This window comes from Haliotis cracherodii, unplaced genomic scaffold, assembly GCF_022045235.1.
Source record: "Haliotis cracherodii isolate W230 unplaced genomic scaffold, xgHalCrac1.p SCAF_3, whole genome shotgun sequence".
NCBI lineage: Eukaryota > Metazoa > Mollusca > Gastropoda > Lepetellida > Haliotidae > Haliotis > Haliotis cracherodii.
In genome coordinates this window covers 54475145-54500325 of record NW_027266286.1, presented here as the reverse complement: position 1 = coordinate 54500325, position 25181 = coordinate 54475145, and the positions used below count along the sequence as shown (strand labels likewise).

The 25181-nt window shown below is 41.4% G+C and overlaps 3 protein-coding genes across 4 annotated transcripts in view; 1 reads left to right on the top strand and 2 right to left on the bottom strand.

Annotated features, from left to right (window-relative positions):
• Nucleotides 1-1134: 1134 nt before the first annotated feature.
• LOC139475015 (glycerol-3-phosphate phosphatase-like) lies at nt 1135-2708 on the bottom strand. The gene has a single exon (XM_071258231.1). It carries the CDS (start codon nt 2556-2558, stop codon nt 1482-1484), a length of 1077 nt encoding a protein of 358 aa, XP_071114332.1. The 5' UTR covers nt 2559-2708; the 3' UTR covers nt 1135-1481.
• A 295-nt stretch (nt 2709-3003) lies between these two features.
• On the top strand, nt 3004-17634 carry LOC139474398 (nucleolar protein dao-5-like). Of its 2 annotated transcripts, none has more exons than XM_071257390.1 (9): nt 3004-3082; nt 6134-6246; nt 9395-9499; nt 10960-11024; nt 11618-11710; nt 12144-12377; nt 13071-13124; nt 14241-14308; nt 14745-17634. In XM_071257390.1, the coding sequence occupies exons 1-9, from the start codon at nt 3075-3077 to the stop codon at nt 17182-17184; spliced, it is 3180 nt and encodes a 1059-aa protein (XP_071113491.1). In that variant the 5' UTR covers nt 3004-3074; the 3' UTR covers nt 17185-17634. The 2 variants fall into 2 exon arrangements, with proteins under 2 accessions (XP_071113491.1, XP_071113490.1); XM_071257389.1 differs by having other exon boundaries at nt 13068-13124.
• Nucleotides 17635-22045: 4411 nt separating this feature from the next.
• LOC139474764 (WD repeat-containing protein 3-like) overlaps nt 22046-25181 on the bottom strand; it is a 39447-nt gene continuing 36311 nt past the window's right edge. The window contains exons 24-26 of the mRNA XM_071257886.1: nt 23998-24126; nt 23408-23501; nt 22046-22227 (exon numbers count right to left, since the gene is read on the bottom strand). Coding sequence (XP_071113987.1) covers nt 22075-22227; nt 23408-23501; nt 23998-24126 — 376 coding nt within the window. The 3' untranslated portion in view covers nt 22046-22074. The remainder of the gene's footprint in view (nt 22228-23407; nt 23502-23997; nt 24127-25181) is intronic.

Below are 25181 nucleotides of genomic sequence, written 5' to 3'. Positions count from 1 at the left end.
AAACTCAAATTATCAAAACAGCACACGTAAATACCCAATGAAGCTTTTCCAGCATGCGTACAAAGGAGCTAATTTCTGAAACACAATTATGAGCTTATTTACTTTTCCGGTCAAGCCTATTTATTTAGAACAGTTATATACATCTAAAACCTAATTTCATTTTTTTTAATCTTAAAATGTCCACTAATTTTGGGAAAACCCAATAGAGTGATGATTAAATCAGTGAAGAAATATTGGTTACCCAATGGCAAATGTCATAACCCAATTAAAATAGAAACCCTGGAATAAAAACTCAATTGCTCAAAAAGTTATCTGGAGCTCTGCCGTATTCTTTACTTGTTTGATAAACATTTCTTAGAAGTCGACAGATTGCAAAGTTGACACAATCTCTATAGCAACATTTGGCATAAATATTTAAACTGTTGTCAAGCATGACTGCCCTGTTTCACAAAGGCACAGGGATCTATACTAAATCATCTCTATAATAGAATATGAAAGAAGTTGTTATCCTTTAAGAAACGCGTCCACTTTGTATTCCTAGTTCATGAGTATGACAAGTCCAAATGTGTTTTGTACGAATAGGATCCAATTTCCTATCAGTAAGGCAACAGTGTCCACTAAATAATAACTGGAAACCATTTTATTGCTGATTGAAAATGCAAGTAAATATGACATTCAACATATTAATACTATTTAAAATACTTGGTACTAAAAATATCACTAAATGTGGAATAAAAAAATGGAAGTTTGGAGAATTTTAGTCTTAAACTAAAACCATGACTGAACCATGAATTAAATACAAACTAAACTGGTTCATATTTTCATCCAACTATACACTTTGTCTTGATATGATGTATACAAACTCAACACTTTCCATGCCAGGAGACATTCCATCATCATTAGAATGAATGGAAGTCCTGCCTAAGCATATTTAGTAGCTTTGAGTCTGTTAGGAAATACTGGCTCGAGATTAGAACTCTTGTATAAGGGTTGGCAAAAAAAGATTGATTATCTGAATTATTGTCGATGGGAAAATGATCATCCATAAGAAAATTGTGTCATTGATAATATCTTACATAACTATTGTGATGAAATGAAGAGTTTAGATTGACCATGTCAATGTCAATTGCTGAAGATGGAAAGTAACTGGTTTTGTTTTTCTCAAATGTCCACAAAATAATCAATCTGCATAGAAATTGTTTGTTGCCTGATGCCACACAGCCGTACTTCTGCCATACACAGGGTCAACTCCTGTAAAGTACATTTCATAAAATTTGTAGAGGTAGTGTAGTTTTGATAAAAGATGGTAAATACACTTGAATCACAGCACCCTGAATATTCTGATCAGTAAATTGTCAATCCTACACCAACATGCATAAAAAGAGACACAAATGATATTGCCTGAGGTAGATCAGAGGCGACTTTTTATCCCTGCCTTAATACGTCTTTGGTAACAAAGGTTTACAGCCTGCGGTCCAAGATTAACTGGAACCAAGAACAGCCAGTGATTGGAGAACATAGTCAGGCTCCAGACCTGGGTTGTCCTCAATTGTCGCCAAGCTGGCTGCTCCAGACAAAACAAGAGCTGAGTCCACACCAATCTCCTTGGCAAACCCAATATCGGCCTTCACACTGTCGCCAACCATCAGGGTCCTTGATCTATCAATGCTAGGATACATGGCCTGTATGCACTGGTACATATGACGATCAGGTTTGCCAACAAGTGTTGGCTCTCTCTTGGCAGCAACAGATACTGCTTGAACCATCGCTGCTGTGATTGGTTGTCTCCTGTTGGGGCCAATCATAACACCACCTTCAAGCTTGTTAGTCGCAAGATAAAGACAGGATGCTTTTGTGAGGTAGCTTGCAGCCTTGTACATCTTGATATAGTCAAAGTACTCATCAAATCCAACCAGCACTGCATCAACATCATCGTGCAACTTCATGGCGAGAAGCTTATCATTGTCTCTTGTTGGTTCCTCGGTCTCTGGTCCAAAGCCAAAATACTTTAAACCTAATTCCTTCAACTCAAATTCCATGCCAGGTGTGCCAATAGCATAGATAGATCCCTGAATGTTTGCAACATTTTTCAAGTACACTGCAGCTGCATAGGACACCGTGAAGATTTCTTCAAAAGAACCCTTGAAACCATATTGCTGAAATTTGTCAACAAGTGCATTTCTCCCAGGAATACTGTTGTTTGTGACGAACAGAATCTGCTTTCCTGCTGTTCGTAAGCCGCTCATTGCTTGTGGAATTCCTGGAATCTGGGTAACATGGTCAGTTTCCCACAAAACACCATCACAGTCGAGCATGATGGTGTCATACTTGAACAATATGTCGCGGGTGTCGTTTGCTTTCACTTCTTGTATGTTCTTATTGTTGATAGTTAAAGTAGAAAATGCTCTTCCGTTTAAAACAACGGATCCTCCTAAACATTTTTCTTTGGTGCTTGACTGAGCTATAACTGGTATTCCACATCTGTGCAATACGTTATACAGCGATCGGCTTCGTACAAACCATCGTCTGCTAGCATAGTTGATAGTGTTAAAAGCCATTTCAACACCGGTATTATACTTCTGTAGTTTAGATAAGCTAGATAACCTAGTTCATCATCGCGTATTCATCTTAATATGAGGTGTCAATTTCGAAAAGCATTAATCATCGTCGAAAGGAGGAGTCTTATCCTTCGTTTTCTGTTAAAAATATTGTAAAGTCAGGTGCTTGTGAACTACGTACAACGCAAAACGGCTTAAACACAACACATTACAAATACATACATAACATAGCTGAGAATGTTTCTTAACGATGTATAAACATCATGTGCATATGGATTTTTTGTACACTAATAAACATCTTATTTTTATTGATTGATACATGATCACACAAAACATCAACAATTGTAAAACTAATATAAAAAAATCGAACTGTAAGTAGTCGTATGGAGATAGTACAATTTAAAGGCGTGCCTACCTCGTCATCAGTTACTGCGTTGGCCGCGAAACTCAAAGTTTTGAACACAAGAAATACTCAATCGATGATACAGAAAGGGATTACATGTATTATTGAACAAGATGTTCAGGTAAAGCAAGTATAAACCTAACCGTGCCTACAGCGACGTTTTTGAGTGCGATCAATAATGCAGAGAGCAGATCTCACGGTGTTTGCAGTATTGTCCGTTATACCACAGCAACTGGAGCGAAGGATGTTTACAAACGTTGTTTCACATAATCGCACAATGTAATGATCATATGTTGTCGCAGTATGACATTACAGACTGAAACAATCCACGGATACAATGTCACTGCCAGTGTAAACAATGTTAACATGTCTCATTCAAAACGGAAATTGGAATCACATGATCAATGATATCAATCCGCGTATTTAAATGAGTAAACTCAACACACATGAACAAGTTTCAGACTGCGTTTAAAAGGTGTCACTAATAATATACAAGACATTTAACTGAATGATGATATCACATATGATTACGTTATGTATGTAGTGTAATTAAAATGTTAGAAAAATGGACCATTGTCTGATTTTAGGCTTGGCACAGTCTCTTCGAACCATATTATTATTTCACCTTTAGCCCAGCCCTTTCTTTGATGCAAAAGCCCTAAATGAAGCAAGACTAGATTTTCCTCTGAATCTCCCACCTCACAGGGCTCCTTTTTAATTTGAATTGAGTTTTTTGTTTCTATCAATAATATATGTTAGTCTACACTCACCAGTACATCATGGCCATTAGACCAAGGTCTTGTTATATATTGTCATAAAGATTTCCTTCTCATATGATGTATTTATGAAACATTGCCTAGATTTTTGTATGTGATGCTGATAATTCATGCTGATGCTATGTATTTTTACAATATATCTTGACCCGCCTTTAGAATACAGTACCACAAATGTTTCAAACACATCTCTATACCCTGTGACATAATTTTTTTAATTGTGTTGCCAGACACACTGGCAAAACAATGCTCTGTGACTGTCAGGGTTCATCGAGAGAGTATTTATGCTCCTCTCAGTGATCTATAATCTCTACATGCGATGTCACTGAACAAGACCAGCAATGTTGAGAGCTTTCATTAATGGTTCACTAAACATTTCCGGCAGTGGCGCATTTTATAGCAGGCGCCAGTTTTTGAAAACATTTGTATTTTTAATATAATTTCTTTTCAGTGTCAACATAAATCATCTGGATGAATGGATTGTAAATAGAAACAAATATGTTGTTTTTTCTCCTCAGTAGTTTTCATTATTATGCACAGGAATGCTGTTTATTAGGCATTTATTTATTGACGCTGCACACATCTAAATGTCGCTGGTCCAACACTATCTACCGGTATCTACTGTGGGACTTCTTTGGAAATCTTGGGCGGTCGGGTAGCCTAGTGGTTAAAGCGTTCGCTCGTCACGCCGAAGACCTGGGTTAGATTCCCGACATGGGTACAATGTGTGAAGCCCATTTCTGGTGTCCCCCGCCGTGATATTGCTGGAATATTGTTAAAAGCAGCGTAAAACCATACTCACTCACTCACTCTTTGGAAATCTATCAATTAGAATTGTGACAAGGATGGTTGCGGGGCTTTACAAGCTTTCTATGCCAGGAGACATTCCATCATTATTAGAATGAACAGAAGTCATGCCTAAGCATATTTAGTAGCTTTGAGTTTGTTAGGGAATATTGACCTCTTGTACTAGGGCTGGCAAAAAAAATCAATAATCAGAATTATAGTCTGTGGGAGGAAAAATAAACGATTATCAATATGAAAATTGTGTCCCCGATAATAACTTACATAAACTGTTATATCTCAAATGTCCACAAAGTAATCCCTGCATAAATGTGCCACCACCTACCCAGTGGAGTAAAATATGTTGATTTCTTTTGGAATTATTTTTGTTTATTTGCTCAAAGTAATTTCTCCGATATTTATCGATAACCAGACCTATCTTGTACATATACGAGAAGAAAGTATTTTATGATTAATTTTATGCAATTAACATATCACCCTAATACGTGTATCTTCTTGTATCCATACATCACTCCATGCTACAATATGTTACATTACTCGCGGAGATGCACTGAATATTCAGTGAATCATTACATCCCAACTACTCACTAAGGTCCGGGTTAGTATTGATCTTCAGCATGTTCAGCAACCCAGGCTTGTCAGAAGAAGCGTCTTACGGAATCAGGCCCGCTGACATGGTTGATGCATTTCATTGTATCCAAATTGAGTAGATGGATGCTCACTGGGTCAATCATTGGATTGTCTGGTCCAGACTCAATTATTTACAGAGCGCCGTCAAATAGCTGTAATATTGCTCTGACTGCGGCCTTAAACAAAAAACAAACACTAACTGTGCTGAACTGAAACTACCCGTCACACAACATGGGTGAGTGAGTCAGATGGATTGAACGCTGTTTCTAACAGTATTCCAGTTACATCACAGTGAGTCAGTTTAATGTGGGAAGAAAGCCTAGAGAGATGCAGGTCTGTCATTTACCAATTTGAAACCCACGAGCATGTGTGATGCTGACAATTGGCAAACCAGGTTTTGAACCCATAATCACAGGTTCTGGCATGTCCGAGGGACGCAACTTGTCCCAACATTACCCGGAACCCATGAGGATTGAGTTTGCTGTATGTGGAGGATATTATATTCATGTTCATGTCATACTTTGTTGACGATACGAGTATCTAAATTCCAGTATTTCCTGATCGAGGCCCAACAAAATACCGAAATTTAGGCATGAGTGTCGTAAACATAGAAAGACATGAACACGAATATAATGTTCTATTTATTACCGAAGAATATGTCTACATACAGAGACAAATTTTAGTGTTCACAGCAAGTCGCAACATCTGAACCACAATTTGTCGAATGATGTCAAAAATCTTCAGCCATGTCGTTTCTCGTGTCACGACATTCCGACCTCATTTCGCAATAAGGTTCGGATGGCACCAATAATGCCGTCCTTATGATAGACACAATACACTGTTGTCTCGTGACATGATATGACCCTAGGGCACACTTGACTGTTATGAACCCTGATATGTTTTCCCTCGTAGGTAATAAAATGTTTTATGTGTGTGAATGTGATTGTATGAGATGACTGTTGCAGGTTCCTGCGTCGTGAAAACCTGGTGAAGCAGTCCCACCAGAGTATCTCCTGCCCCGCCATCAACTCTCCACAGAAGGATGGGGCCACACCATCCGAGTCCAGCTCGGAGTCAGGTAGGGGGCGGTCCGATAGCTTAGTGGTTAAAGCGTTCGCTCGTCACGCCAAAGAACCGGGTTCGATTCCCGATATGGGTACAATGTGTGAAGCCCATTTCTGGTGTCCCCCGCCGTGATATTGCTGGAATATTGCTAAAAGCGGCGTATAGCCATACTCACTCACTCACTCGGAGTCAGGTATACTTCTCACAGTTAGAAAATTAAAGACTAATGAGTTTTTGCAATCCTATGACCTATAGCATGCATGGTAAAACCTTGTGTTTTCGCCATTCTGCTCTGTTTGCAGACAAAAATCCAGAAAAAAATCCAGTTATTTCTCAACCATTTCTGCTTTTTCTATCCTAATCGAAAAACATAAATATCTTTGAAAGGCATTTAGAAGTGATACAAGTAAGTAGGAGATTTTGTAGGTGTCAGCTTCCACCCGACCATGCTGACGTTTCACGTGATGAAGGGGTAAGCATATACTCCAAAACGTTGTGTTCGTCATAATAAAGAGGGACGGTTGGGTAGCCTAGTTGTTAAAGCGGTCGGAAGACCCTTTCGATTCCTGACCTGGGTACAATGTGTGAAGCCCATTTCTGGTGTCTTCCGTCATGATATTGCTGGAATATTGCTAAAAGCACGTCTCAAAGTTAAAAATTTTACCAATTAGCCATAAGGCTACAAGTATTTTTTTCCAGGTAGCCAGAGGTAAAATTAAGAAGTCAAGTCAATAGTGTAGGTAGCCAAAAGCATTTGAAATAATCTTTTATCAAATAACTATTAGATGTACAAGTCATAGCACTAGTCTTGGAATTGTATATTAGTGGAAACTGTACTTGATTTATATTGCTTGTGACGAGAACAGTGATGCAATTTATGTTACTAGATTATATAGGTATATCCTTGCTTATCCAATGAGCATTGTCAAATGAAATAAAATGTTCTTTACATTAATATTTATGTATTTCGGTTCATTGTTAACTTGAGTAGGAATTATCTGCCAGTACAAATAGTAGCAGACCGTTTTAGTCGCAACTTTGAGGCCTGAAAAGTGGCGTAAAACCATACTCACTCACAATAATAAAGAAGTTGACATCCATAAGAATGCTTCCTTATAATTTCTTTTTGCAATTTTCCAGCAAGTTGAACAAGTCTCCTATATTGCTGTCATTGTAATGTTTTGAAAAATGATTTATACAATTTCTGAAAAAGTTAATTTCCTTAACACCTTTTATCCACAATAGATAAAAATTATTTGCTTTAACATTTAGACTAACATCTAGTCTCTGAAATAAACATATTTTACAGAAAAAAACAGTTGTTAAATTACAGTTATAAAATATAATAAAAAGGAGCCCAGAGACTTTCTTCATTTTCAGATTTCCTGATACTGCAGTAATCTAGACTTGCCAAACATTATAGACTTGCATGGGCTGTATTGGATATATTTGTTTCAGGGTCTGTATGACAGACTATTTAACATTGTCATGTGAGGGAAAAAGTATCAGTAGCTACCTCAAAAACAGAATTGTTCTTTCTGACAACACTTCTTTAATTGCTTTTAAGAGGTCACCTTCTGCCTTTGTAATTTCGGCTGGCCTGCCCTTTTTTGGACTGTCCAGACTGTAGCCACTAAACAGCTGTTATTGCACATCCCAATTATAGGTTATAAGGATGGTAAGCACATAATTTCATCAAGCAGGAAAGTAGTAACCCAATTTAATTACCCAAGCGCAATTAAGTTTGTTGTTATATTGCCCCAGATTAGCTTGTTGACATCCCTTTAACAGCACACAGTCTCAGCTTATGCAGATCCCTTTGTTAAAACAATGGGCTTATGTAATTAACAAGCTTTGATGTGGATGCCCTGGGTGACCGATGAGTTGAGCAGGTGTCAAGTGGGAGTGGCATATTGTCTCGGGGTGGCATATATACCACACCCAACAGTTGGCCGTACATACTGACTGCGACATAGCCAGAAGCTGAAGCAGTCGTTAAACACCATACTACTGTACTATAAGGCTGTATATTAGTCTGTGGTAGGTGCATGGTGTGCACATTGTACACTTTCAGTGCTTTTATAGACACATGTACTGCAAACTGGTGAAGTAAGGTTGAAGCTGGTGGGGAGATTACATAGGCCTGTGCATTTTTCTGATTTTACTGTTACCGTATTTCCTCTATTAGACGCCGGGGCTTCTATTTATTTCGGACAAGCCTTTGACCCGGCATAAATTAGAGGTCTGAACAATTGCACTGAACAATTGACCCAGCTTCTATTAGATGTCCGGCGTCTAATAGAGGAAATATGGTATACTGTCAAGTCAACATAGCAGCTTGGTCAGGGATTTCTCTGAGAGTCTAAACAAGTACTCATGGCAGGCAAATTGAGAAAATATTCTTTTGTTGAAAACTGGGATTTTGAAAAGTTCTTATTTTTTCTAAATTCTGATATTTATTTTAACACTAGATTCATTGCAATAATGTTAAACAAAGCTTTAGAGCCTCTTCATCTATACTGGTCCTGTTATCAGTGATATACAAATTACCTGTACAAAGCCATAACATTAGATAAAGCTTTATTAACATGAATTGGGAGATTTTTAATTCAAGTTTGGGAATTTTGATGTACATTTGCTGCAGACTTGTGAGCCGAATATCAGCCACTGAACAGGTCTCGTTAAATCCATACTAGATACTGTGCATGTTATCATGGTTGTATGGAGATACAGTAAACTATGGTTATCACAAACTCAAAGGGGCCTCTAATTTTTGTTTTAATCGTAGTTCGTTATAAGAATATATACAACAAAGGGACTGGACAGAAAACAGTTTGTTATATCCTTATAAGTTCCTTATAAGCGTGTTCGTTATAAACGTAGTTTAATGTATTTATAATGGGAAAGTAATAATAATGTTTGTTCAAAATTAAAACATTTATACTTGGTGAAGCCATGGCCTAGTTGTGGGCATCATTCTGCATGTTCATCAGAGGTGTATTAAATTTAACTAAAATTACCTTCATAGAAAATTACTCAGCAATGTCATACAATGAAAATTTTGTGAAGATTTGAGCGAATCAGAAACTAGATTTGTGTTAAACATGGACCATTGTGATGAATGTAAACGTGACCACTGACTGTCCTTGTATTGTTGCCAGATGGTGAGATTGCTGAGGTGAGTCGCAAACAGAGAATGTTCGCCCGCAAGTCAATCAGGCGAGACCGCAAAAAACAGAAGGAACAGCAGAAGAAGATAGAGAACAGTAAGTTCCGATGGCTAGTTGCCATTGCAACAATACTTGTGTCTCTGACACAACTGTCTTAATAAGCGCCATGTCTTATTCATTATTATTATTCAGTTTATTCTATACTGTAAGTGGGGGCACGGGGGGCCCAGTCGTCTAAGGCGCCGCGATTCGCTGTGCAGAGTCGCGTCCCTTGGGCACGCCAGAAACCTATGATTGTGGGTTCGAATCCCGGTTCGCCCGGATTATGTTTCTAGGTTTGTCAGCACCATACCCGTGCTCGTGGGTTTCACCGAAGTGGTAAACGTCTGAGACCTGCATCAGTTCGGGCTTTCCTCCCACATTCAGCTGACACGCCGTGATATAACTGGAATACTGTTAAAAGCGGCGTTAAACCCAACTCACTCACTCACTATACTGTAAGTGGTGGGGTAGCCTACTGGTTAAAGAACGCGTCAGTGGTCAGTGGTAGAGCATCCGCCTGGAGAGAGGAAGGTCAAGGGTTAGATCCCTGGCCGTGTCATCCCAAAAGACGTTAAAAGATGGTACTTGTTGTTGCCCTGTCTGGTGCTCGGCATTAAGGGGCTAAAACAAGGACTGGTCGGCTTGGAGTCAGTATACTGTGTCTGAGTGCGGCTGGTACCTCAGTGAGCTAGCACTATAAATCGGCATCAGTCAGGACTAGTACAAGCAGCCACACAAAACACACACGTACATGCACGTCGCTATATAAGTGCAATAATCTTTCACGCGACGTTAAATCCCATTTCACCTCACCTCACCTCCTAACAGGGAAACTTTATAGATGAGTGCTCTAAATACAATGTGTGTAGTATTCAGTATACTGTGGTTTGGTATCTCAGTGACTTGTGCAAGCAGCCACACACACACTATGATGCGGACAAGGATCAAACGCTGGACCTTCCACTCTCCGAGCAGGCACTCTACCACTAGACCACTGAGGCGGTCTCCTGGCTAAGGATCTTCTGCAACAATAGTGTGATGTCATCATGATGTTTGAATAATAGTGGCTGTAGGTGGAGTTATAGATGTGTTACCATATTTGACGTAATAAGCGCCCACAGTGATATTTACTAATATATTGGCTAGTGAACAATCCCAATTAGCACCCCTTCCGATTAATCAATGTACACAAGACTTATTTATTCGTGTATAATATGCACTCGTGTGTTATATGCACCCTTAATTATGGGCAATTAAATTCTGGAAAAATTTATCTGTCATGTATAATATGCACAGACTTTTCTTTTGTATCATTTCAGGCTATCAGCATAAACCCTGAAATTCACAATCTCTTAACTGTTTGGGTTTTTTTTCACAAAAATTTCATTCTAATAAGAGCCCCCTATTTCTAAATTTGAAAGAACCCTGGGCACTTGTTACGACGAAAACGGTATATAGAGTATGGAGGTATTATATTACTTGTGTGAGAGTACATGTGACCTGTTGTGTTTCAGACATGATATCCATGGAGGACTATCTGAGCAAGCAAGCAGAGTTCAAAATGTGGCTGAAAGAAGAGGTAAGGGAATTCACTCAACACAACCTTCATCTGTGTCACAATAAATGGAATGGTTATATGATGTTTGTTGGTTTGTTGTTTAACGCCGCACTCAGCAATATTCCAGCTATATGACAGCAGTCTGTAAATAATAGAGTCTGGACCAGACAATCCAGTGATTTACATCGTGAGCATTGATCCACGCAATGGGGATACAACGACATGCATCAACCAAGTCAACGGGCCTGACCACCCAATCCCACTAGTCGCCTCTTTTGACAAGCAGAGTCGCCTTTTACAGCAAGCATGGGTTGCTGAAGACCTATTCCACCCCAGGTCGAATTATTTATCAAGCATGCAAAGATTTAACAAATTTCCCTCTTGGAAATATGTTATCTTATGTTATATGTTTCGTATGAACTAGTTTCTTAATTTTGCGGGCATATTTCTGAAATAGAATACATATATATACATATGTAATTCATTCAAAATACACCATAAACTGTATTGATGTGAATGAATCCTATGTTTAATTGACAGTCAAAACTTGAATAAAGGATTATGGTTTTGCATGTTTAGTATTTTCAGTATTTTCAAATTTTCCTTTTCATCAGAAGCAAAAGACAGCTGCTGACCTGAAGTCCCCAAAGTTGAAGACGTACTTCAAAGATTTCATGAAACTATGGAACAAGAAAAAGCTGCCACAGGTATGGAAGAATCCATTGTCTCCTCACTTCGAGCTGACAACAGGAAGTAGTAACCAGCGATGGCAATATAAACATGTAATGTAACATTGTTTTATCATAGTCAACCAGATATGTCATTGGTTAAAAATGTTTTGGGGTCAATTTGACACAACCAGTAAAATGAGATTTAAAAAAATCTTAAGCTTGTTTTCAATCGAACATATCATTTCTCATTTTAATTGTGAATTGTTATTTGGTAATTATTTCTTATTTCTCTGGAAAATTAATGCTCACTCACTAAGTGAAACAAATATTCAAACATCAACTCATGGTAAAAAAAATAGGATGCTGGGTGCTTCTATAGGTGTTATCACTTTGACGAATGTATGACTACCAGCTTGACATATTTCTATTTCCTGCCATATCTCATTCAAAATCATTTTGTCGTTCACAGAAATACTACCGTGGCTCCACTGGCACAGACACACCGCCGCCATCTCGCAACCAGCAGAGGTTCAATTTTGCGGAGGGGTCTCCCTTCTCCGACATCCCCGGCTTCCATCACCCCATCGACCTGAGCCTAGAGGGCGCTGTGCTGCTTGACTCTCCGTTCTCCACGTTCGGCAAGTCTCCAGGGGACCCCCTCACACCTCAATCAACACCACGGATCATCAAACTGCCAGACATCGTGAGTACACATGTTAACCATCGTATCCCAAATGCGTGGATCGATGTTCATGATGTAAATCACTGGATTGACTGGTCCAGACTTGATTATTTACAGACCGCTGTCATATGGCTGGAATATTGCTCAGTGCGGCGTAAACAACAAACCAAACCAAAACATATGTTAACCCTCTTTATGTCTACTTGAACTAGCTCTGTGGAGAGAGTGTCTGAGGGTGAAGGTCAGTGGTTCAATCACCTGGATGTGTCATGCCTAACGTAAAAGATGGTACTTGTTGCCCTACCTGACACTTGACATAAAGCAGATCATCCATGTTAATCTATAGCATGGTAATCAGTGGGGTAGCACTAAAAATAGCTACACTCATGTGGCTGTATGTGTGAAATAATCTTGGACATGACATTAAACCCCATACTCACCTCATGTCATCTTGATTAATATGTCTGGATGTGGCAAAGAGTGTCATAGTGTATAGAGATGTGCTTTTAACTTTCCTTAGTGAGGCGCTACATAGCATCCATGGTCTTTGAGATGAAAAATGCATGTTCTGCAGACAACTAATCAGGAAGATTTTAGAGGCACTGTTTGAAGTTTGGATTGGCAAAGTCATCAATTTTTCTAACTGTAAACTGATATGATGTGATAGTGTGATCAGTAACACTAAGATGCATTATTGTTGGTATTTCCCAGAAGGACTCGGGTGCCGTGGACAAAGAGAACAGTTCTACAGATGGCAACATACAAAAGGTAATGGCTGCCCACATCTAGCTGACAAATACACACTGCAACTCAGAATATATGATCGGTGAAAACAGAGTACATATATGGCTGCCGACATACTTGTCTTTCACGCATTTCAAAAGCACATAACGTAATGGTTTACTTTGTTGGGCATGCAGACTGTTCTGCAAGTAAGGGTGACTAAAAGGTCCCTCAAAGCAATTGTAAAGCCACTGAGACAATCGTGATTCCTATACTTTAACATACAATCACTTTGGGGAAGGGGTCTTGGTCAGGTAATGTATCCTGGCCACTACCATATAATTTAGGAGACTCAGGAGGCCGGACACAAGCTGCCCCCATACTTACAATCTATATGTGGCGGAAACATACTTCATGCATTTCAAAAGTAATCAGCCTATATACAATAACTAGAAAAGCATGCAGACTTTTCTTCAAGTTCATAGTTCTGCGATCGCGTGTGTGAAATGGGGGCTTTGGTTTGTTTGACCCAAGTACAGGCACTATGATATTGCTGTAAAGATGCTGATCACAGCTTAAAACAACCAAACGGACCTCCATTGTTACACTGGTCAGTGGTTCAGTGTGCACTCCAGCTGCTTTCTCATCTCCCTGGGGGGTATACCACAAGATGCCTATATGGTGCCAGAAAAATTTCACGTTACCATCTCACCCAACAGGGTACCCATTGATTGCTGGGGGAACAGAGGCGTAATTGAAACCAAGTCACTTGCCTTAGTAGCCAACACATTGCTTACAACCTGGGTTTGGTCCAGACAGCTGACCCTGTGCAGATCCCATGACAGGATACCTCCCCTGAAACTGATGCTTTTCGCAAGAGCTGTTTAAATGGGTATCACATGATCTGACTCTGCCTGGTTATCATCGTATCCGGATGTTGTCGATTGTGGCTCATGCTTTCAGTCACTTGTTTGCTTAGCCCTAATAAATATTGCAGCCATATTGCAGGAATATGTTTTCAAGTAGCTTTCTGCTGACTGGAGTATTTCTGTGATTAGAGGACTTTACAGGCCTCAGTATTAGATGTGAAATCACTCTAAGTAAGATATGAAGTATCCAATAGGATGACATTTTATTAATGTGTAATTCTCTGACTTGCAGAACAATCCTGAACCTGTGTCTGAGAAAAAGAAGAAGAAGAGTAAGGGTACAACTCCCAAAAAATCAAAGTAGGTTGCTGGAATATTTTATTATATAAATGTGACTAGTTTTTCGAAAATATGTGTATATGTGTTTTACCTTAGGGGCGGTCGGGTAGCCTAGTGGTTAAAGCGTTCGCTCGTCACGCCGAAGACCCGGGTTCGATTCCCGACATGGGTACAATGTGTGAAGCCCATTTCTGGTGTCCCCCGCCGTGATATAGCTGGAATATTGCTAAAAGCGGCGTAAAACCATACTCACTCACTCACTCAGTTTTACCTTACGTATTGTATGAATATTTTATGAATACCAAATAGCTGGTTGATGTATATTCTGTTAAAAGTGATGTTAAGTACAAATTTCCTTGTTTCAACAGTACAATGTGTCCCCCGCCATGATATTCCTGGAATATTGCTAAAAGTGGTGTAAAACCATAGTCACTAACTCCTTGTTTCAATCTTACAGACTGAAGAACGACAATCCCTACAAGGTTACGGTGTTGTCATGGACATCTAAAGGAGAACTCAATGTATCCCCGGCCAGCCCAGCATCAGAGGAAAAACAAGGCAAGAAGAAATCCTCCAAACCTAAGCCCCCTAAGCGGACCAGCCAGTCTACCAAGGTGAGGCTGGACACCTCCGTTCCCTACGAGGAGGTGAAGGATGCCAACCCTTTAGAGATCTCCGACTACGATCCTCTGTATGCAGACCCAGACCCGTTCTTCAGTGGGAGTCTATCAGTATCAAGGTCAAAGAGTCTGGACTCCGGCCTTCATGTCGACAGTCCTCGTCCAGTCCCTGATGGCTGTAAGAGTGTGGAAGAGATATATGCTGTGCCGGTCAAGAAGAAGCGGATGTCTGCTGAGAAGGGAAAGGTAGTTGAGGAGGTAACATCGCCACCTCCTCCTCTGCCCCCAAAACGGAAGTCACCTCTGGAGTCCTGGCCGTACCAGGTGATTAATAATGCTGAAGAAGCTCCCGTGTTCTCGATCAAGAAAAATGGCCATGAGTTCGCATCTCCAGCAAAAATAAGCAATGGATCTAAATCTGTGTTCAGTCCTCAAAAGATGGAAAGTCCCATGAGGATGGCAGTGTCCATGCCTGATCTGTGTGATCCTAAACTAGATGAAAAAGAAGATGTAGACTCTTCCTCCTCCTCATCTGATGAAGAATCTGAGCCAGAGACTTTCAAGATAAAGGTGAAGATTCTGGATCCAGAAGTCCAAGCATTTCTTGATGAAGATCTGTCTACCCTACCCCCACCTCCTGACCTGGTGTCAGACATCTATCCCCCAGTCAGACTCTCCCTCCTGCCACCCCCACCCCCAGAACTCTTAATGGACACACCGCCAATGGAGAATGAATACCGACCATCTATTGAAGCTTATGGTTCTCAGTCATCATTGATTGCTGAATGTGGCACTCCAAGGTCATCTAAGGTCTTGGAGGCCATGCCCTCATACTGTTGTACTACACCTAAATCCCTACTGTCTCTGGACTGTTCATCTACCGAGACTCCTCCTCCAACCCTTGTTCCCATCACACCATTAGCACTCCCCAGCCTGGAAGCAGTTGACGAATCAGAGGAGACACCACAAGACATGGAACCAAATCATCAGTCAAAAGCTCCTGAAAACTCAGTATTAGCAGTTCCAGTTCAGGTTACACAAGTCAAAGAAATGTCCACAAGTTCTCGAAGAGTCTCCGTAGGGCCTGTGCTGGTCCCACCTCCAATGAAGTCCAAATTGCACAAACCTGACCTGTGCCAGTTATCCAGTGAGAGTGAAACTAGCATGGATCAGAAACCCCCATCTACTGGTGACACACCCAATCATAACTACTTGACAGATGCCCTCACAGACCTGGACACAAGTACAGAGAAGGATGATGTGTTCACCTACCGCCAAGCACTGTCTGGTGCGATGAAGTCACTGAAGACTGCCTATGCCTCTTCCATCGAAGACATCACAGCAGATGTCCCTAGACGACATCGGGACCTTGGTAAAGGCCTGAACACAAACTTGTATACCGAAGATGTTATTGACCAGAGGACCACACCAAAGCACGACACTAGGAACAGACATCATTCTGAAAACAGTGCTGAACATCTGAAGAGGACTATCCAAGAAATGAAGCAGTCTGAAGGTAGTTCCAGTTCTACATCCAGCAGTGTATCAGAGAACTCAGAAGGGCATGAAGTAAAGAAGGTAATTAAAAAGCCACCAGTGCTGAAACCAAAGCCAAACAAAAGCAAAGTTGCTGAGGCAGTTGAAAAGGCGCGACAGAGACAGTCGTCCAGTGACCGTAGCTCAGTGTCCAGTTCGGCCAGTGACCGGGGCTCGGTGTCCAGTTTAGCCAGTGACAGATCATCCAGGTCCAGTAGTGAGGTGTCCAGTGAGGAGAACATGCAGAGAAAGCCTTCAAACTCATCAGGATCTGTATCACGAGTGCTTGGATCATTGAACCAGAACTGTGTCAATCGTTCAACACCATCGCCAAAGAAACCTGCCAGAACATTCAGTGCTAAGAAAACCAGTGGTGATAAACCACAGAGCCCCAGAACCCCCTTGACACCAACTGGGCAGGTGAGAAGCATCTTGAAGACAACTCCAGTTTCTGGGACGTGTGACAGAGAAGGTCAAGGTCAAAACTTTGACAGGAAGGCATCCTGTTCAAGGTCACTCACAGAGAAGGTCGTGGAGCAGACAAGGCCCTCTTTGGGTTGGGATGTGTTTGAGACAGACATTGACAGTGTGCTTGATGATGACTGTGAAAACAAAGACCCTAATTGTGCCTCACGGGGAGTCCGGGAAACAGATCTAGATAGGATTCTGGAGGAGATGCAGTCCAATTATCCACTGTCTCCCCTCCTCAGTGTTGATACAGCCTCAGAGATGAACATATAGACTACAGGGTATAACTATCAGCAGTAGGACAATCCTGCTGGATCTTTCCAGTAAACCCGTAGTACTGCTGATTCAGATTATACACATAGACAACTATATTTTCAACCAACTGATCCAAATTTGCAGATGTTTTGCAAATGCATCAAAATAGGGTATAGAGTATGTGTGTTGTGGGATTGATCCATTTTTATTTGAAAGTGGGTGGGCTGAGGGAAAAAAACCCTAACATGATTGCTGTGCTACGAGTATTTCAAATCTTTATTTCTGCAGTCATTGCTTTGAGGGTGTCTGTCACAGTGTAATGCCAATACTAGACAATGCTAGCGGTAGCAATGTTGTATATTCTGTATGATACTTGTAAATTACCTTTCTGCAAGAACTAGAAGTCACTCTCTGCTTACCATTTACAAAATGTCTTTCATGAAACTGTATTTGAAAAGTAGTAAGAAATAATAAAATGGTTGCATCAAACGGAATGAAAACAATATTGTTTTAGTTCAGGATTTATTGAATAACACTTGAAAATTATCTTGAAGTACAGATAATTTACAGGTGCATCTTTGATCTACATCATATGCATGTGCATGTTTTCATAATGTCCTGCTAATAATGTATTGTCAGCCACTCTTTGTCATACCATGATAAGTGTAAAGTAATATTTCTGTGATCTTTCTTTTCTATCAGATAAATTCATATTTTGTTCTTATTTCAAATATTCAGGTTGTATCTTTCAGTGTAAAAGTGCTAAGTTTTGTTATTGGTAAAGCTTCAAATAAAAAAAGTGACAGTTTAAATTTGAATTCCTTTCCAAAACAGGTAAAAAGCATGGCTGTTAAAATAAGTGCGTATGTACATTTGAGAATTGTTAAGTAGGTTTTGAGCCTCAAATATGAACAGTTGTCATCACAAGACCAAGATTTGCATCCTTGAATAATCACTGTACTATTACTCCATTCTAGAATGATTAATACCATAGACCAATTCACCACCATAGCTTCATTTAGAGTCTCGTATGGGGAACACGTCCCTATGCTTGTCGTAAGGGGTGACCCAATGGATCAGGAGATCAGGCTTGGTGACTTGGTTGATGGCATATGTCATCATTCCAAAATACCAATCACTGGATTGTCTGGTCCAGACGCGAGCATTTACAGGCTGCTGTCATATAGCTGGAACAATGCTGAGTATGGCATTTAACTAACAAACAATCAAAGGACACAATGCTAAATATAGTTGTCCAAACAAATTCAACACATCTTTCATCATTGGAACAATCAGCATTTCCAGCTGCACCCAACTTGACCTGGATCAACCTGTTCAGAGGTGAGGTGAGGTGAATCATCGCATCCAAGATCATTGCACTTATATAGCGACGTGCATGCACGTGTATGTGTTTGTGTGTGGCTGCTTGTACTTTAGTCAGGACTGATGCCGATTTATAGTGCTAGCTCACTGAGATACAATGCCGCAGTTTTACATGAATACCCCACTCAGACACAGTATACTGACTCCGAGCCGACCAGTCCTTGTTTTAGCCCCTTAATGCCGAGCACCAGACAGGGTAACAACAAGTACCATCTCTTAACGTCTTTAGGTATGACGTGGTCGGGGATCGAACCCCGGACCTTCCTCTTCCTCTGCGGGCGGACGCTCTACCACTAGACCACGGAGGCGGTCTCTTGTTGTCAGAAGAGGCATTTGATTGGTTGTTGATTTCAAGCTAATGAGCAAGAGATTGTGATTGACATTCAAGGGCTGCTGATATCACTTCCAAAATGAAAGTATGGAGGCGAATAGGTCTAAGGTATTTGTCAATACTAGGGCTGCAACGCATACACTATGAGGCGAATATGATTCGTATCATGAATATAGGGTAACGAATTCGAATATTAATTCATGAATACAATAACAAGTCAGCAGTTGATGTATTATTTGTCACATTCAGCATGTTCAGTGAGGCAACAACATGAAATATTTGTTATTTTTTACATTTATATACTGCTCTTATCCAGGTACTAGTATCTGCTCAATGCAACAATGACCAGTGACCACAATACTGTCAAATTAAATGGTATAAGTGTTGTCTTTTGAAGAAGTCTATGCATAAAATTTGTTCCTATGGGTATTTCTTTTATGTAAATTCATATGCTTGCATATTCATAAATATTCGATTCTAGTGGCCACGAATAACGAATTCAATTCATAAATGGATACGGTTCGATTCACCGAATACGCGAGTGAATCGTAACAGCCCTAGTCAATACTAAACCCTGGATAATAGAGGATGGATTTGAACAACATTATTATATCATTATTACATCAATTCCTCTGAATGCCAACGGAATAGGCACCATAATCACTGTTTATAGGGTGCACCTTAGTTGAATAAATGTTAATATTTTTTTTCGTAATCACAAGGACCCCATAATCAAAACAGAAATTGCATGCCTCGTAATGTGTATTTGTGCAATACAAGTATCTTCCATTCCTTTGAGGGCAGCTAAAGGCTCCGATGCAATGAGCATTAATCATTTGGGTCACATGATCTTGTCCCGATAAATGTACTTCAACTAACACTTTATACAACAATGAATTACCTGAACATTTACCAACACTGTGGGTTTGCATGACCTGTTCACTTAAACGGATATGCTTTTCATGGAACTAACTATTTGGTTGTGCACCAAGCCTTGTTCTTGCAACTGTACCTGTCACTCATCTGAATATATTTTTCTTGGTACGACTGAACAATGTCATCCTCATGCTGTCAATTCTTTGGAAATCTGTCTCCCGTAGCTGTATTCCATGTACATAAATGTGCTATTAAATGCGTGATATACCTTTACGTTTTGTCTTTTCTTCCACCAAACGAATCTAGGAGTGAGTATGGTTTTACACGCTTTTAGCAATATTCCAGCAATATTACGGCGGGGGACACCAGAAATGGGCTTCACACATTGTGCCCTCGTGGGGAATCGAACCTGGATCTTCATCGTGACTAGCAAACGCTTTAACCACAAGGCTACCCCACCGCCCCGAATCTAGGAGAGAAAGTATACAATATATTATAGGTTGGCATGATGGGGATACGCGCCAACCTGTGGACTAAATGCTGGTCCATACCAGACAAATCAGTACTTGATATTATTATACCTCTATTAAGAATCTTGTTCCATTGGTTAATCTGTAACACGCGTCGAAACAATACAATGTGTGACGATTTCAATGTAGACCCTAGATTATTGACTCGTCACATGATCAGTAGTTACCTGATACTTTGGGGGATGGGGAACATGTATCTACCTCGACAAAATAAACCATGAACAAATAACTACTGTTGTATCTAGTGAGTGAGTGAGTATGGTTTTACGCCGCTTTTAGCAATATTCCAGCAATATCACGGCGGGGGACACTAGCGATGGGCTTCACATTGTACCCATGTCGGGAATCGAACCCGGGTCTTCTGCATGACGAGCGAACGCGTTAACCACTAGGCTACCCGACCGCCCCTGTTGTATCTAGAGGTGGACTGAATTATAAATGTACCCTAGTTGTCCTGTACCCCCAACAATGTCAAGCTACACAATTGACAGACGTAATAATATGGAAGAGGAGGATATGGAAGTCATTAACTTAGCACAACTTATTCCAGGTACATGAGGGCTGTCTGAAGAATCAAGTGAGGACCAGACAATCCAGTGAGTGATATTTTGAGCAACAATCCACACTGTCAAATGTAACAACTGTTATACACTTTGTTACTAAAGCACAGATTCTTGTACTTTTTGGGGTTGAGTACCGGCATTCGAACCAACACTCTCAGAGTAAGGCATCTAATCGCCAGCACACAAAGTCAGCAATCTAACCACTCGGCCACCAAGGCTTCATAAACATGAAAGTCAGAACTGGTAGTCCAGATCACATACTTTGTGTACCCCTCTGACAAGTGTAAAGTGGCATGGCTCCAATGGCCGAAAGTGATGAATACACAATGCCATTTAGAAAGTGGTCAGATGTAACAAATGTTATATTTGGGATAAGAGTTTCTTAATAAAGTACAGTTTCTAGTACTTTTTGGGGTTGAGTCCCATCCAGGATTTGAACCCTAACTCCCAGAGTAAGGCACCTAATCGCCAGCACACAAAGTCAGCAATCTAACACACTCAAAGTCCACTAAAATTTGACCACTTTCTAAATGGCATTGTGTATTCTCATACATGAAGGCAGTCTGTCAAATATCAAGTGTGGACCAGACAATCCATCGAGTGATATATTATACAGAAGCAATCGACACCATCACGATTTGATAATATGCACACCGAGTCTGACCACCTGATCCCCACTTATGCCTCACATCCAGAATCTTCACAGTGAGATGGGGGGCACGGGTGGCCCAGTCGTCTAAGGCTCCGCGATTCTCTGTGCAGAGTTGCGGCCCTTGGGCACGCCAGAAACCTATGATTGTGGGTTCGAATCCCAGTTCGCCCCGAGTATGTTTCTAGGTTTGTCAGCACCATACCCGTGCTCGTGGGTTTCACCGAAGTGGTAAACGTCTGAGACCTGCATCACTTCGGGCTTTCCTCCCACATTAAGCTGACACGCCGTGATATAACTGGAATACTGTTAAACCCAACTCACTCACTCACTCACAGTGAGACGATATCTATGAGGATACAATGTTACACAAACTGCTCCAAACTGTATAACCCCCTAGCATCATTTCCATTGCAGTCACTCAAGGACACACATGTAATAGAGCCTTGTGTGTCTGTACCTAGGATTCATACAGGCGAGAACACACCTTGCACTGGAATCATCTTTTCTAACCTTCCCAACAAAGAACCTTCCATTCTTCATAATAAAACAATTTATTTCAGTAAATATACAATGTCATGTTTTGATCGCAAGTATGACTTTCTTTTTCCTCCTCCTCTTCTTCTCTCGGAGTCGGTCTGTGGCGTCCTTGAAGAACATGACCTCGTCTGTCCTCTCGATCTGACCCTGCAGGAACTGCAGCCCGGCCAAGTTGAACCCGATCTGGTCCTGAAACATTGAACAAGTACAGTTGACAAACAGCGGACTAGGTCATGGAAAACAAATCGAGGGACTACTCAGCATTCAAAGAGTCTGCGGGCAGGAAATCTGAACAGTAAATTTATTATATACTCTGTAAGTGAACATGTCATGAGAGTAATAAGTTAGTGTTAAATACTAACATAAACAGTCCCATGAGCCTAGATAGTTTATATCCATGAACATAGCTAAGTTGCCAGAATTTGCTTGACGATGAAATTTGAACCTAGCAGAATATCTGCAACGACATGAGTCATGAGAAGTCTCCTGGTGTTTAGGGCAGGGTTAATTGCTGTGACAATGTTAGACTATTGACTGATGTTTGTTTGTTGTTTAATGACGCACTCAGCAATATTCCAGCTATATAACGTCGGTCTGTAAATAATCGAGTCTGGACCAGACATTCCAGTGATTGACAACATGAGCATCGATCCACACAATCGGGATCGATGACATGCATCAACCAAGTCAGCGAGTCTGACCACCCGATCCCATTAGTCGTCTCTTATGGCAAGCATGGGTTGCTGAAGACCTATTCAATCCCGGATCTTCAAGGGTCTGATGTGACTTGTGAGTTAGTGCTTCCCTAGGGTTGTGTGACCTGTGAATGTGCCTACCCTGTGCTGCATGACCTGTAAGCAAGTGCTTATTGTGTGTAACTGCAAGTTGTTGACCTGTGAGTGCTTACCCTGAGCTGTGCGAGTGCTTACCCTGAGCTGTGCGAGTGCTTAGCCTGAGCTGTGTGGCCTGTGTGACTGCTTACCCTGAGCTGTGTGACCTATGTGACTGCTTACCCTGAGCTGTGTGACCTGTGTATTTGCTTATCCTGAGCTGTGTGGCCTGTGTGACTGCTTACCCTGAGCTGTGTGACCTATGTGACTGCTTACCCTGAGCTGTGTGGCCTGTGTATTTGCTTACCCTGAGCTGTGTGGCCTGTGTGACTGCTTACCCTGAGCTGTGTGACCTGTGTATTTGCTTACCCTGAGCTGTGTGACTGCTTACCCTGAGCTGTGTGGCCTGTGTGACTGCTTACCCTGAGCTGTGTGGCCTGTGTGACTGCTTACCCTGAGTTGTGTGGCCTGTGTGACTGCTTACCCTGAGCTGTGTGACTGCTTACCCTGAGCTGTGTGACCTGTGTGTGAGTGCTTACCCTGAGCTGTGTGACCTGTGTGAGAGTGCATGTCCTGAGTCTGTCTATGACAGGCAGCAGCGCCTGGCTTGAGGTAATCTGACCATGGTGTACTCTGAAATCAGAAACATGACATAAATCACCATTACATTTACATGTAAAATATCCTTATTTCACCACAGGAAACATCTCTGGTTGGTTGGTTTGTTGGTTGGTTGGTTGTTTAACGCCACACTCAGAAATATTCCAGCCATAATGACGGCGGTCTGTAAATAATCGAATCTGGACCAAACATCATTGACATCATGAGCATCGATCCACGCAATTGGGCTCGATGACATGCATCAACCAAGTCAGCGAGCCTGACCACCCGATCCCGTTAGTCGCCTCTTACGACAAGTATAGTCGACTTTTACGGCCTATTCTACCCCGGAATCTTCACGGGTCGGCAACATTTCTGGATTCTCTAGATAGAAGACATTTGTGTGAGTGAGTGAGTGAAATTTAACGTCACATCGGCAATATTTCAGCCATATCGTGACGAAGAAGACATTTGTGAATCTCTCCACAGCGAGTTTACTGCCTGTTCTTGACACCTAACTTGTCCCTACCTGAGGAGGAAGAGGAGGCATCGGCAGGAGAGCTCTGGCTCCCATCCGGCCTGGAGGAAGATGTCCAGCACCTTCAGCAGGTCCATCACGTAGCCGAACGGCAGCACCAACAGCGCCTCCTCCAGCTCACTGCAACACCGACAACAACATACACAACACATTCCCAAGTGAATACAGCACCAACAGCGCCTCCTCCAGCTCACTGCAACACCGACAACAACATACACAACACATTCCTCAGCGAATGCAGCACCAACAGCGCCTCCTCCAGCTCACTGCAACACCGACAACAACATACACAACACATTCCTCAGTGAATGCAGCACCAACAGCGCCTCCTCCAGCTCACTGCAACACCGACAACAACATACACAACACATTCCTCAGTGAATGCAGCACCAACAGCGCCTCCTCCAGCTCACTACAACACCGACAACAACATACACAACACATTCCTCAGTGAATGCAGCACCAACAGCGCCTCCTCCAGCTCACTGCAACACCGACAACAACATACACAACACATTCCTCAGTGAATGCAGCACCAACAGCGCCTCCTCCAGCTCACTGCAACACCGACAACAACATACACAACACATTCCTCAGTGAATGCAGCACCAACAGCGCCTCCTCCAGCTCACTACAACACCGACAACAACATACACAACACATTCCTCAGTGAATGCAGCACCAACAGCGCCTCCTCCAGCTCACTGCAACACCGACAACAACATACACAACACATTCCTCAGTGAATGCAGCACCAACAGCGCCTCCTCCAGCTCACTACAACACCGACAACAACATACACAACACATTCCTCAGTGAATGCAGCACCAACAGCGCCTCCTCCAGCTCACTACAACACCAACAACAACATACACAACACATTCCTCGGTGAATGCAGCACCAACAGCGCCTCCTCCAGCTCATTGCAACACCGACAACATTTTCACATAACATTCCTCATTGAATGCAGCACCAACAGCACATAATTCCTGCCCACGGCAACACCAACAATAACACACACAACATATACCTGTTTCACTCCTACAGTACACTGAGAACAATGACATTTTGTGAACGTTTCACATGACAGCCTGAAATATTACGACCATATTATAGTAGCCTGTTAATTATCAAGTCCAGGCGATGCCATGTAAATTTCAGGTACTATCTATAAC

Bases quoted from the DNA above. Each gene is read 5' to 3' on its own strand.
- LOC139475015 (XM_071258231.1), bottom strand. From the start codon at position 2,558: ATGGCTTTTAACACTATCAACTATGCTAGCAGACGATGGTTTGTACGA.
- LOC139474398 (XM_071257389.1), top strand. The intron at 6,247-9,394 runs GTAGGGGGCGGT...TATTGTTGCCAG, and splicing joins CGAGTCCAGCTCGGAGTCAG to ATGGTGAGATTGCTGAGGTG. The intron at 12,378-13,067 runs GTGAGTACACAT...GGTATTTCCCAG, and splicing joins TCATCAAACTGCCAGACATC to AAGGACTCGGGTGCCGTGGA.